This window comes from Xenia sp. Carnegie-2017, unplaced genomic scaffold (genome assembly GCF_021976095.1).
Source record: "Xenia sp. Carnegie-2017 unplaced genomic scaffold, XeniaSp_v1 HiC_scaffold_23, whole genome shotgun sequence".
Taxonomy (NCBI): domain Eukaryota; kingdom Metazoa; phylum Cnidaria; class Anthozoa; order Malacalcyonacea; family Xeniidae; genus Xenia; species Xenia sp. Carnegie-2017.
The window spans coordinates 20,293,316-20,306,680 of record NW_025813486.1 but is presented as its reverse complement, the minus strand read 5'-3'; the positions used below and the strand labels follow the sequence as shown (position 1 = coordinate 20,306,680).

General features: G+C 36.3%; 1 protein-coding gene across 3 annotated transcripts; it reads right to left on the bottom strand.

Moving 5' to 3' along the window:
- Positions 1-162: 162 nt before the first annotated feature.
- On the bottom strand, positions 163-12,355 carry LOC124449623 (putative leucine-rich repeat-containing protein DDB_G0290503). Of its 3 annotated transcripts, none has more exons than XM_047000562.1 (8): positions 12,099-12,355; positions 7,879-7,923; positions 6,320-6,503; positions 5,654-5,899; positions 4,898-5,170; positions 3,216-3,482; positions 2,700-2,805; positions 163-1,561 (listed from the first exon to the last, which is right to left on the bottom strand). In XM_047000562.1, the coding sequence occupies exons 2-8, from the start codon at positions 7,907-7,909 to the stop codon at positions 947-949; spliced, it is 1,722 nt and encodes a 573-aa protein (XP_046856518.1). In that variant the 5' UTR covers positions 7,910-7,923; positions 12,099-12,355; the 3' UTR covers positions 163-946. The 3 variants fall into 3 exon arrangements, with proteins under 3 accessions (XP_046856518.1, XP_046856517.1, XP_046856520.1); XM_047000561.1 differs by lacking the exon at positions 12,099-12,355 and adding an exon at positions 8,597-8,771; XM_047000564.1 differs by lacking the exon at positions 12,099-12,355 and adding an exon at positions 8,634-8,765.
- Between the last annotated feature and the right edge of the window lie 1,010 nt (positions 12,356-13,365).

The window sequence follows — 13,365 nt, the reverse complement described above, 5'->3', positions numbered from 1 at the left end:
GTCGGATATCCGCTGAGGATGTTGAAATATTGTTTGTCAAGCCACATGGGGCATTCAAACGTTACCATTGATCAGTAGTATACGCTTGAAAAATATTTGCATTTCTATATGAATATACATTCTTCAAGTTTTGGAAAAAAGTGACGTAAACCAGACATGTTCTTTAATTACAAATACATTTTAATAAAAACACGGTTTCAGTATAAAGTTATTTAACAACACACGCATTCGTTACTAAATTTTAGCCGTTGTACGACAAATTGCATTTGACAAATAAGTTATAAATTAGTAAAATATATATGATATTGAACAAATAATACAGTAAATATGAAATAACCAATATTGCCAACTAAAATTTCATAAAATCACAACAAAGCTCCCAAAACATCCAAAATTTCCTAAAATTGCCATTTTTCCTAGATTTTTTCCCAGTCTCCCTGAGAGAGAGAGGAATGCGCTTTATTTTTAGCTTACTGTTTCTGGAAGCAAGTGTACTCAGAGTGTACTTCTATCTGGAAAACGTGGGGAAAAAATCGTGTGTTAGTCTATCAATCTTCCCAAAAAAGTTATTCCTGGAAAACAAAAAATCTTAAAATTTTCCTTTTCAAAAATAAAAATCCCTAGAATTACTCCTAAAAGAAATAAATCCCAAACCAATCCTATCCCGAAGTGTGGAAATATGATCCCAAAGTTGGCCACACTGAATATAAGTGTTGTTTATGATCAATTAGTGCATAAGATATTTGAAGTCAATTCAACGACTTTCAAGTTGATTATACAAAATTGTTACTCGGCACACAGTCGGTAACTGCCGTAATAAAATCGGAAAACATCAGCGATCAGAGGACAAAGCAATAAAAAAATCGAGATTAACGTCTTTGACCAGCTCGCAATCGGAGAACATTCGGGCTATGGCTATTGTTGTATTCAATCTTTCCAAGAAGCGTTACTGAGTAGAATTCGTCCGTTTATACACAGGAGAAAATTTAGCTGTAATGTCACCCGACCGACAACGAAATATTCGAGGCACAATATTAACGTCCTCGGGATATTCAATATCAGAAGAAGAACTTGCACTTCTTAATTTCGTAAGTTCATCTTTATTGTCCTCCCCATAAGTGGTAAGATTTTGAATTCCCACCGGCGCCGTATTAGAACGCTCAGTCTTATCCCACGCACCCTTTGGATTCTTCAACAACATCATTTGACGTTGCATTGTGCGCGTTGTTAATGTCGATGATTGCGCAATATCCACTATACCACTGGGACGCGTGTTTAAATTTGGCAGTAAATGCTGAAGAACATCCATGGTAACGTTGCCTGCAACCAGGCCCACAGCATCCCGGGAAGACGAATCATCGGCACGATCGCCTGATATACGATGTTTTATACTTTTTAATAAAGATTTCATTCGCCTCTCGCGCCACGGTCTTCTTGAGGCAGCGGTCTCCTCATCTCCATCATTGGTACACGCCTCATTTGGTTCAACATCATTCGAAATTACGTCATCGTTATCGGAGAATACCGGAAGTTTGTCGAGAAGTTTATCGTTGCGCTGGTTCTTCAAACAAAACCAAAGAGTTATTTTTCACTTTTTTGTCACATGAACTTTTATGTTGTTTGTACAATATACAAAAAAGTTTTTCAGGTTCATGAGACACTTGTCAATTTAAGCAATTGTCTCATGAATCTGAAAAATTCATGTGACTCAACGGGACTCGAACCCGTGAACTCTGCGGTGCATGCAGTGCTCTGACCAACTGAGCTATGAAGTCGCACAATGGTGAGTAGGTCAATTTTGTTGGTGAATATTGTTCAAAGTGCAAAGATCATATCTACATTTAATTTCAAACACCGCACTGCTTAAAACATTCTTTCATATCAAACAAACGTTGAACAAAATTTTGCTTCTGGAACGGTCGCAATCATTTGCAATACAAGTGCAAAATTTCATAACGTCACTTTTCAACACAAAATTATTGATGGGATAGTTTTGACAAATTGAAACGTGTTGAATTATTGGTACAACTCCCCCCCCCATTTTTTCGTAAAATTCCAACAACACAAAAACGAAAGAAACACAGTACGAAAACTTTCATAACAAAAGCGACGACTCATTCTCACGTTAAAAGTGAACCTCTCGGGCTCAGGCTACAAAAACACATCGGTCCAATCTTTTTTCGGTTAAAGGCCCGTTCACACGATTCGATTTGTCGGATCCGATTTTGTCGGATCCTAAAAAAAGATCGTGTGAACACATGAAAAATCGGATGGAAATAGAAATTGCTGTATTTTCATCAGACAAGATCATAAGAAGCCGACTAGTCCCAGACTTCTCACTCTTCATATTTCATACAATTTTGATTTGGCGCGAAGAATTACATTTGAAAAAGATAAGGAAACAATAACAAAAATACGAAAAAAATGGCTGCTCCTACGACTTTAAATATCTAAACGAAAATAAACATCAACAAGACTATCGGACGGTATGAAGAGGCAACCAAAAGTCGGAACCAAAAGAGCATAGCAATTGGTACTGAATATAAAAGGAATTATACTCCGAATAAAAGATTCATTTTTAACGCAATAATTCAGAAAAACAACATAAGACAACTTTACAACAGTGGCCTTCAGGGGCGACACCAGCTCGAAAATTTAACCGGTATACAATACAGGAATAGCTAACATGAAGTACACACCTTCTCATCTGCCAACTTCAGTCGTCTTGCCAAATCTTCTACTTCTAATTCTTTTTCGTTAAGAGATGTTTTAAAGCGGATCACGTCATCCGAGGCTTTTTCATATCTATGGTAAATTTCATTTACCGTGAGCATGATTATATGCATTCCATACGTGGGATTAGGGGGGGTTGAGCTCCCGACCTTTCTTGCAATGGAGTCAATGGTCCCCCAACTAAACATACTAATCCACTCATTTTGAGCTATTAGTATGTATATCAAAGTTTTTATCTGTAATAAATTATTGGCTTGTCTTAAGAGTTGAGGTTTGTATTGAATTCATTTTATATACAAAAACGAAAATCCAAAAACGATTGAAAATTATCAAGAACCGTAGACATTAACTTCGTTGAGTTGACACGTTCAAACATGATAAGCAAGCACAAAACAGAAAATGCACACAAAATTTGTACGATGCCAAGGTCCCTTTTTGTCTTTCCAAATCCCCAGAAATAAAACAGAAGAAAAACAGGTTACCTGGCATGTAATGTATCACACGATTGTATCAAGCTAGCTCGTTCTTCGTTCATCCGTTCTCGTTTCGCAAGCATTTCAGTATATTTTGATTGAAGGGAATCTTTCTCAGCAGCAATTGAATCACGTGTGTTCACGGCTTCGAGTCGAGCTTCGAGAGCATGATTTCTTTGTTTTTTAAATAGTTCACAGTCCTTCACAAGAAGCTCGTTGCGTTTTTTTGTTTCATCCAGTTCCAAATTTGTCGTCGACAGTTTCTGTTTTAAGCTCCTAGAAAATACAAAATCGAGTATACAAGAAAAAAAATTTAACACCACTACAACAACATTTTATGACAATTTTAACACCACTACAACAACATTTTATGACAATTTTAACACCACTACAACATTTTATGACAATTTTAACACCACTACAACAACATTTCATGACAATTTTAACACCACTACAACAACATTTTATGACAATTTTAACACCACTACAACAACATTTTATGACAATTTAACACCACTACAAAAACATTTTATGACAATTTTAACACCACTACAACAACATTTTATGACAATTTTAACACCACTACAACAACATTTTATGACAATTTTAACACCACTACAACAACATTTTATGACAATTTTAACACCACTACAACAACATTTTATGACGATGTTACATCATTACATCAAAGAATATGTGTTAACCATAATGCATTGCGCGTTAATCACAGCGTGACGGCCATTTTGTGGGTCGAGAAAATGGCGGATTTTGTTATTGTAGTGCATACAACCATTGAACTAAACTACATATGGAAGGACAACTCCTGTAGCTTTGTCCCATGATTGGTTGTATTTTAGTTCAATGCATGCAACTTAGACAAACGATAATAATTACAGTAAAATAGGGTTTTTAAGAAAATTTGAAAACTTGTGTTTTGAAATGGCGTTATTCCCTAAATGTGGAGGGCCAAAACTTGATGTTCAACTACAAAAAGTTGTTGAGACAAAAGGCTTAACTGGAATGGCAGAACAGACGCACAATGAATTTGCTACCTACTTACTTCAAATTTTGGGTGAAAAGAAACGTGTAGTTAGTGCTACATCTATAATAATAATAATGGACTCCGTCGATTTCGACGTATGAGGGTTCCGCGAAGTGGAACATCCTGGTCACTTATAATGAAGGCAGCTGACCAGACTACAATCACTCGTACCCTTCACGCAACCACAACGCTGATATCAGCGTGACACAGTGTGACAAGGCTGCAACATTGCAGATGCAGATACAGTCCATCCGAGGACATAGTTTCCTCTACCAAATTTCCCTCACATGGCTTTGGTCAACCCGGGCTAGGTTTACAGACACATTGCCAAATGTGCCACGAGCCGGGATTGAACCCGCGCCGTCTGGCTACAGCTCACGCAATTAACCATTCAGCCACCCGCCCCCTCCTGGGACGGGGTGGTTAATACCTTCTAGTGGCTACATCTATAATACCTTCATCAACACCAAAGAGTAAACAAAAGCGCGCAATGCATCTTGGTCGACACACATTTTTTAATAGCTGTTTATTGCTGACTAGACACGTAAAAAATTACCCTAGGACCCATTCCTTAACACAGAAAATAAAAATTTTAAATTCTAATATGATACAAAACCATCTATCGAATTGTAGAAAAATCATAGCCAACCTAATGGTGTCTTGCAGGACTGCGCAGTTATTTGAAACAAACTCGGTCTTTTGAATCGATGTATTTTTTTGTCTTTCGACGACATCAAATCTTGTCTTCAATGCTTCGGCCCACTTCTTCAGTTCGTCTAACTCCTGAATTCTTGCGTCTCTTTCCTCCATAATAATAATATTTTGATATTTCGTTTCACGGAGTTCTTTTCGCAGCTGATCAATTTTTTGAATCTCGTCTCCTTGAAGGCGAATACACTCGCTTAGTTTTAACGATTGACATCTAAAAAACAAGAAGAAACTGAAACTTGCAACAAAACCAAATCATTGGATGCCTAAATTGGCTGACGGCATCGTTGCCGTGGAAACTTTGGTTTTCGCTAAACTTTTTGCCATTACCCGCTATAGGAAACCATTGAACTATATAGAACCGGACCACATCGACGGCGTATTTCCCGCCAAAATTTGAAAGCAGCAATTTAACTAGACACTAGTCCCAATCTTCCCACGCACGACTCAAAGAAGTTAAACGCGTGACTTTACTCATGTAAAATTTGCCTTCATGCAATAACAGGCATGTTTATTATTCATAACCATTTTTTCAGTTATATATTTAGTTCAATGACTGAAACAGAGATAAAAAAGATATTCGTAAGAGATATATTCAGAGTAATTTACGTCTTCAATCATTTAAAACATGTCAACAATTACCAAACATTCTGCATCCCTCAACATCCACACTTCACCTACATTGCACCACACTAACCTCTCTTGGTTATAACTTTGAGACATTCTTTTCAGTTCCGTAGACATTTTCTCGTTCTTATGTTCCAAATCAACGATAGTTGTCTTTAACTTTTCAACTTCTTCTTTCTCGGCCAAAAGTTTCATCTGCAGTACGATGATGTAAACATCTCTGTCTGAAATTCCCTTCTCCAACTCATCGTATTCACGACACAATAACATTTCGTTGTTCAGTAGAGATGCATCAACCATTTGATCTTGAGTTAATCTTGCAAAATGATAAAGACGTAATAATACAATAGGTATAGGAACAAAAATGGAAACACAAATTCAAATGGCAACACGAACTCAAATATTATGCATGCGAGGAGAAAATGAAGTTAAATTATTCCGAGTTTAAAAAAACACAAGAAAAACCAGCGCGTACGCTGATTGGTCTATAGCTGTGTTTGCATCAGCCAATGCAAATCGATCTAAGCTCAACCAATCAAATCAATCAAAAAGAATTTGAAAATCAATTATGAATACATGTCAAACGAAAAATTAAAACTTTTCTTTTAAATTTATCCGTTTCGCAAAATGTTATTTTATAAAAAAATAAAAGATGTTTTTCGTGTTGGCTCTGGCTCATTGGTTTTCTTGTGTCAATAAGAAAAACAAAATCACCAAAACGTTGAAAACTATCAACCTGCTCTCGCAATGCGCTAGTTTTGCTCTTTCCGACTCCAAATCTTTGGTGGCATTTTCTAGCTTTTTTTCCAAGGCTTCGTTCGCCTTTAAGACCTCGCGGTATCGGTTGTTGCTGTCGCCCAAATCTCGAAGAATTCGTTCTTGATAGTCAATCATGGACTGCAGCTGAGAGACATCACCAACTGAATCAGGAAAAAGCGGGAAAAAACATGACATAAAGTGACAAATAATACTAAACTATAAGTAAGTAGAGAGTGCATGTGGGTAGCCTGAATCGACAAGGAGATGTAACCGATTCTTTTAATCGCTTGCAAAGTTTGCGTTCGTCTAACATCTTGAGTTGTTTTGTCTTGACTACTTTCAGTGAAACAGATGTGGGTTATTGCATTCCCTTGGACATAGAATTGGAAATATCGTTTCTAGTAAATTTCCGTTTATATGTCTTTGTTAAAAGCTGATAAAACTACATTATGTAAGCTCTTTGTTTATTTGCACATCCAGTTCGAACATAGAGATCAATAACCTGGACGAAAGCAGGTCGGTAGGCCGGCCATCGTGGGCAGCATGTATGCAGCCGACCGGCTTATATCCATACAATTGATCAGTTTGATCTCTATGCTGGAATGGATACATAAATACACAAAGAACTTACATAATGTACTTTTAACCACTTTTAACAAAGACACATAAACGGAAATTTATGTAGTAACGACATTTCTAATGCTGCGACTAAAGAAATGCAACAACCAAAATCTGTCATACTAAAGATGTCATACTAAAGCATGCTTTGCAAGCGATTGGAAGCATAAGTTCAATCTTAATTGCTGTCAATTCAGGCAACCCAAATGTACGCACTCGTACCTATTTTGGTTGTACAGTATGGTGGTTGAAATAGCCTGCGTACAGGCTATTCACGAAAAACCAGCCCGTAAGAAATGAATACGGGTTTTTTAACGATGATGATGAAAAGAAGCAAAACAAAATACAACTGTTATCTTTAGCTTAAAATTATCTTCAGAATCAAAAAAGGCAAGAAAACCTACTTCAAAGTTATGGATAAACAAAAAACTCAACACACTCCAACCTGTAATATTCAACTAATTTAAGCAGCTCTTCATTAAGCGTATACTTTTTAAAGTCCTGATTTTAATCTCATAAAATTCGTATTTGCTCATTCTGTCGTTACTTTTTCCAAGTCTAACAACTTTTGCAAATTTCTCATCATAAATTTCCACCCGCAGAATTAGTTTTCGCTGGTACAAAAATGTAGGAGAAAGAAATTGCACAATAGAAAAGAAACACTAGGCTCAAACAGCCGCGTCTTTAAACCGGGCGACTATGGCCCCAATCGCAATTCGAAAGAGAACCAAAAGTTAAATTTCTCCATAACTGATATTCCAGGAACAAATTTTCCTGGTATCGATTGTCCACATTCCAGTACATTCTGAGGAGGACTAATTTTCGTTATTATACCGAGCTGAATGGATTCCATAAAGGTTTAACAATAGGTGTAATTAGGCAGTTGACAAACTATTATAATAACTCTTTGATACTTACGTCGAACGTCTGCATATGCTATTTGCCTCATCAACGATGAAACTTCTAAAAAATGAACACAATTACATTTTTCAGAGTTAGAAATACAACGAGTCCAGACTGACAACAAACTTTTAGGAAAAGTTTATTTCTAATAGCATAACGATAGAATGTTAATTTGGATTGTTGCGACATTCAAACAGGACGTTTTTCAGAATAAGGAAGCAATAGTAAAATCGTTTATAAAAAAGAAACTTCGCGAGACTCAGCTGACTTGCTGATAAAAACATTTAGGCGATGAATATTATCATATTTAGCCAAGAAAGTATCGTGGAATTTTTAGGAGCAAACATTTCGTTGTTTGTCGTCAATAAACTAGTCAAAGCGAACACCGATTATATCATAGTATTTGATGAAATCACTACAGTCACACAGTTGGGCATTTTACACTTGTAATTTGATGTCATCCCTGAACATTTCCTGTAATACAGTTACAATGTGGCGGGCAGACAACTAGACACGACCAAAACTCGATTTCCAACGTAAATTCTCAACAAAACACATTACAATAACAAAACTCGTTCGCGCCACCTTAAATTGCTAAAATCTATCAGAATCGATGAAATAAGGATGTTGTTTAGCCAGCTAAAACCTTAAAGTTACAGATACTTTACGCTTGTTCACAATATGTAATCTACGTTATGTAAGAACGAAGTTACCAAGCATCAATAGCACATACGTTTGTTTACGTTTCGTACTACGACGACAAACGATACCTGGCGAAGGAACCAAATTTCATAACTGCTAATGTCCATGTTTAATAAAAAATTCCCTTATGAGATCTTATCAGCTTTATACGTCCTCGCAAAGAGTTACTACCATCTCGATGTCACACAAAGGCAGCCAATGAAAAATGTTGCAAGAACGTAAATTGTCAGGTTCGCCGTCGGTGGAGTAGTGACCAATTTCCGGATCGAAACCGGAACTTGAACCGCGGGTGGAGCACGTGGTTTGTGTTGACGGAAGTAGCGAATCAATTGGCCAAAAATTATTGTTTTTGGAAGTTAAATAACAAAGTTTGTTCGTTTAGTATGTACCCCCAAACGGTATTGTTTACTATTTCTACATTTTAGTGAATGCCTTAAATACGCTTCGATGGTATTTTTTTGTAAAATACGGACTGTCTTCGAGAAGAGTAAGCCAAGGACTGAATTCGAATTTTCGTTAATGGATGGGCTTATTTGAGAAATATTTGAGCAGAAGTTAAGCAGTAGAAATCCGTCTTCACTCGGTTTACAAGTTATGAATTGTCACCTCTTCAAGTAATATTGAGAAAATAAACTAAATTACCGACAAAAACATTTCGAAAAATAAGACGCGTATTTATCGCCATCAAATAGTTTTGTTCTTCAGTGCAAACAGGACGACAAAAGGTTTATAAAAGTGTTAATAATGTACAAAAGAAGAGAGGTATTTTAAATCTTGAATTCAAAAACCCTTGACAATTGACTTCCGTATCGAAACTGCTTTAAATAGTCACATATTTTATTAGTTACCAAAAATATGAAACATTTCGAGCGTATCACTTTTGTTAGCGTTCCTTTTTGCTAAGCTATGTACAATCAACGACCTAGAACCCAATCTTCTAGATATCTGCCTCCGCCGAAGTTGTATAGCAACATTAAACTAATGGAACGCGACCGAAGCAAATAAATGAAGGCAAATCTTGCACCCAGACACGCCTGAGTAGTGTTTCGAGATTCTCTCGCGGAGTGAAAATTGAGTGAACTACACACGCGTGTCTGGGTGTAATCTCGCCAAAACTGATGATATTTACGACTAATATCTGCTTTTTCTGACTTGATATAGAGTCGCAAAATTGATAGTCTTTAGGTTTGATTCTTAAAATATTTGATACGATGGGTTTTTTATACTTTGTTTTAAATTACTTTTTAATTTGAATTTCGCTTTTCGCTTTCTTCGAAGATGGCATCCTTGCCTCATCTTGACACGGTAGTAAGACATCGTGTACAATGTATACAAATAAATAATCTAAGGTATCTCTGTCGCTTCCCAAATATCCTTCACCGATACATTCTTATACTGTTCAATCCCAAAACATTCTCTATTTTTAGACTTAGAGACAGCAGGAGTAACCACTGATATGTATAATCAACTGGATAACGCATCCAGACATATATTACAGTACGAAAATGGAAGCCGGAAGTCGGTTCATTAGGTTATAGTTTATCGTTCCCAATTTCCCACGATTTGGTAATCCAAACTCTAAATTTTAGGTTTTTGAAACATTTAAGACTTCACTGAAAAAAATACCATCAAAAGAAAAGACAGATCTGTATAGTATTTTAATTCCTTTAACACATTACTGAAATAGAAAAACAGATCTTTGAAGCATTTTTATTCCTTCGAAACATCCCTACTGGTACAGAAAAAATACCATCAAATGGAAAAACAGATCTGTGAATTATTCAAATCATCAAAGAATGGGAAAGTGCGAGCAACAAAACTTATACAAACAAGCCAACTTCGGGCATTGATTTCACATCACATGTGTCATCCAGTCAATATACACTACAGTGTGTATAAACTTTCATAAAGATCGTTTCTGAGAGCCTATACATGCATTACAAAACAGAAAACGATATCTTCTCTTCATCGAGCGTTCGACAACTTGTATTGCGCATGTGCTTCATATGTTGAGATATTCGTTATCAGCTATCGAAAAACGATGAGTGCAAGCTTTCCTTTTTGATTAAGGTATAAGCAAAAAAATCCCCCTAAATCCTTCATTGTCCTTACACTCCGAACATTTACTTTTAATGATTTTTCAAAAATAGAAATAGTCAAATGTCACTTGAAATACAAACTTAGAAAAGGCAAAAAGGAAAAAGGGAAGTCTGTGGAAAGTGGAAGTTTTTTTCGTCGTTTACCTGTAGCGAATAAGCAACACCCGTACAACCAATTGCAAACACGGGGGGTGTATTGGAGAGGGGAGGGCATTCTCAGCCTCCTTGCTAGTGCAGTATTGATGTTAGTAATATATATCAGAGAGTTCTTAGCAGTGATACTCTATGGTTCGACCAAACATATCCATTGTCGTGTTGTAATTGAAATTACGGTAAAATATGCGTCATTTTGCAATTTGGCCGTATTCATTTCAATATTGCCGCTTTTGAAGATCCCTGTGGCCATTACGTCAAAAACGAACAGCATAACCTTGTTTGGCAGTAATTGACTAATTGGTACCATTCAAACGAACTAACAAGACTGTGACTTTTATATCAAATTTGAAACATTTCGGTAACTTTTTATGTATCTTTCGAGTCCAAATCACTTAATCATAGCATTTTACGTAGGCGGATAGCCCACTGCTAAGATAAATATCGAAATTATCTGTCTGATTTCCTTTACTTCACGCTTTCTCATTAACAGGCCGTCGCCGTCAATTTATTTTGATCGAGCGTCCATTAAAAATTGCCCTACAACGACATCACGCTGAACTTTTTTCAAGTTGCGATTTGCACAATAAAAAAGCGCTACATTCGTGAGTATATAACATATATAGCAACCGGAAGACAAAAAATGCTGTTGCTTTTGATTGTACAAATATCATTCAGAAACTGCGCGGCACATTTCCATCGGAAGTTGAAATTTGGCAGCGCAAAGGCTTTTTCCGTACAATCATAGGGAGCAATGCCGAAATACGAATTTTCCCTCTTCTAGAATGTCGTCCATACTTTAACACTGTCGACGTGGGCTAAAGATGTTGAAAAAACTAAACTAATTCGTGATCGCCATCATTTATTGAAAAAGAACAACAGCAGGCACTTTCGTCACTAATTATGCCACAAAACACACAAAAGGTGCAGCCGAAACAATTTACAACTAAATTTGTCCGAATCGTGCATTTAGCAACAAAAATTCTAAACCGAGTAATCTTTACGGGCTCGTATGTTAGATAACTTTATGGAGGAATCCAATCTCTTAAAACACGAAAATCCGTTAATCAGTTATGCAATTCCGACCTCAAAAATGTCAAACAAAACATACCAAGTAATTGTTAAACACCCGATAACAATATTGCTTAACTGCTTAAAGCTAAACGTATTTTCAAAGATAAATATACCACAGAAATGAATGTTCAACAGTTTATAAATATGAGTAAAATACACGTCAAATACCTTATTCTAAAGAAGTTCAAGCAAAATGTTGTCACTTACTGTCGGTCGCTTCTCTCCCGTAAGCAACTCATACAATGATGGATTTTCTATTTGCATGACATCGACAAAGCACTGAAAAGCATCGGGTCCTTTCAGAAGCAGGAAATCAATGAGTTTACCAACGCGAGCATCGTTTGTAATCTCTGCTTTTATAAGCTCGCAGTCACTTTGATCAAAATGGCGACTGGCACGCAAATGATCAAGAAGTCGTGTTCGTTCGCAGTTTACATTTTTGATAATCTCAAGACGCTTTTCCTCCAAAAGGTCTCGATAACTTTCAGTAGATGACATTGTCGCTATTCCAATGCGTATACACAAGTACAGTACAACAGTGTATGGACAAAGTAAACCGAACACCACTAGGAACAAACACCATACGATGTGTTTGTTATGATAATATCGATTGAGACTTAAAGATCAAACAGGAAGAAACAATGTCGAGGCTCGTGGAAACTGTCAATAACCTGTAAGTGGGCGTCCTTTTGCCGTAAAAGGACTCTTGGTCTCAACGTCTAAAGCTTTTGTTCTTATTTGAAGTCATCAAAATGTAATAAATCATACATGTAGAAATGAATATTACATTCCATATATTTATCTATAAAACAAGTGACACCAACACCGTCCATATATTTATCTATAAAACAGGTGACACCAACACCGTCCATATATTTATCTATAAAACAAGTGACACCAACACCGTCCATATATTTATCTATAAAACAAGTGACACCTACACCGTCCATATATTTATCTATAAAACAAGTGACACCAACACCGTCCATATATTTATCTATAAAACAAGTGACTCCAACACCGTCCATATATTTATCTATAAAACAAGTGACACCAACACCGTACATATATTTATCTATAAAACAAGTGACACCAACACCGTCCATATATTTATCTATAAAACAAGTGACTCCAACACCGTCCATATATTTATCTATAAAACAAGTGACACCAACACCGTCCATATATTTATCTATAAAACAAGTGACACCAACACCGTCCATATATTTATCTATAAAACAAGTGACACCAACACCGTCTATATATTTATTTATAAAACAAGTGACACCAACACCGTCCATATATTTATCTATAAAACAAGTGACACCAACACCGTCCATATATTTATCTATAAAACAAGTGACACCAACACCGTCTATATATTTATTTATAAAACAAGTGACACCAACACCGTCCATATATTTATCTATAAAACAAGTGACACCAGCACCGTCCATATATTTATCTATAAAAC

What these genes read in the sequence shown, in the direction of transcription:
- LOC124449623 (XM_047000561.1), bottom strand. Translation starts at nt 8,672, where the DNA reads ATGGACATTAGCAGTTATGAAATTTGGTTCCTTCGCCAGGTATCGTTT. An exon ending in CTAGCGCATTGCGAGAGCAG is followed by an intron (nt 5,900 to 6,319) that starts GTTGATAGTTTT and finishes TCATTTTGCAAG; the next exon opens with ATTAACTCAAGATCAAATGG. An exon ending in TGTGATACATTACATGCCAG is followed by an intron (nt 2,806 to 3,215) that starts GTAACCTGTTTT and finishes AATTTACCATAG; the next exon opens with ATATGAAAAAGCCTCGGATG.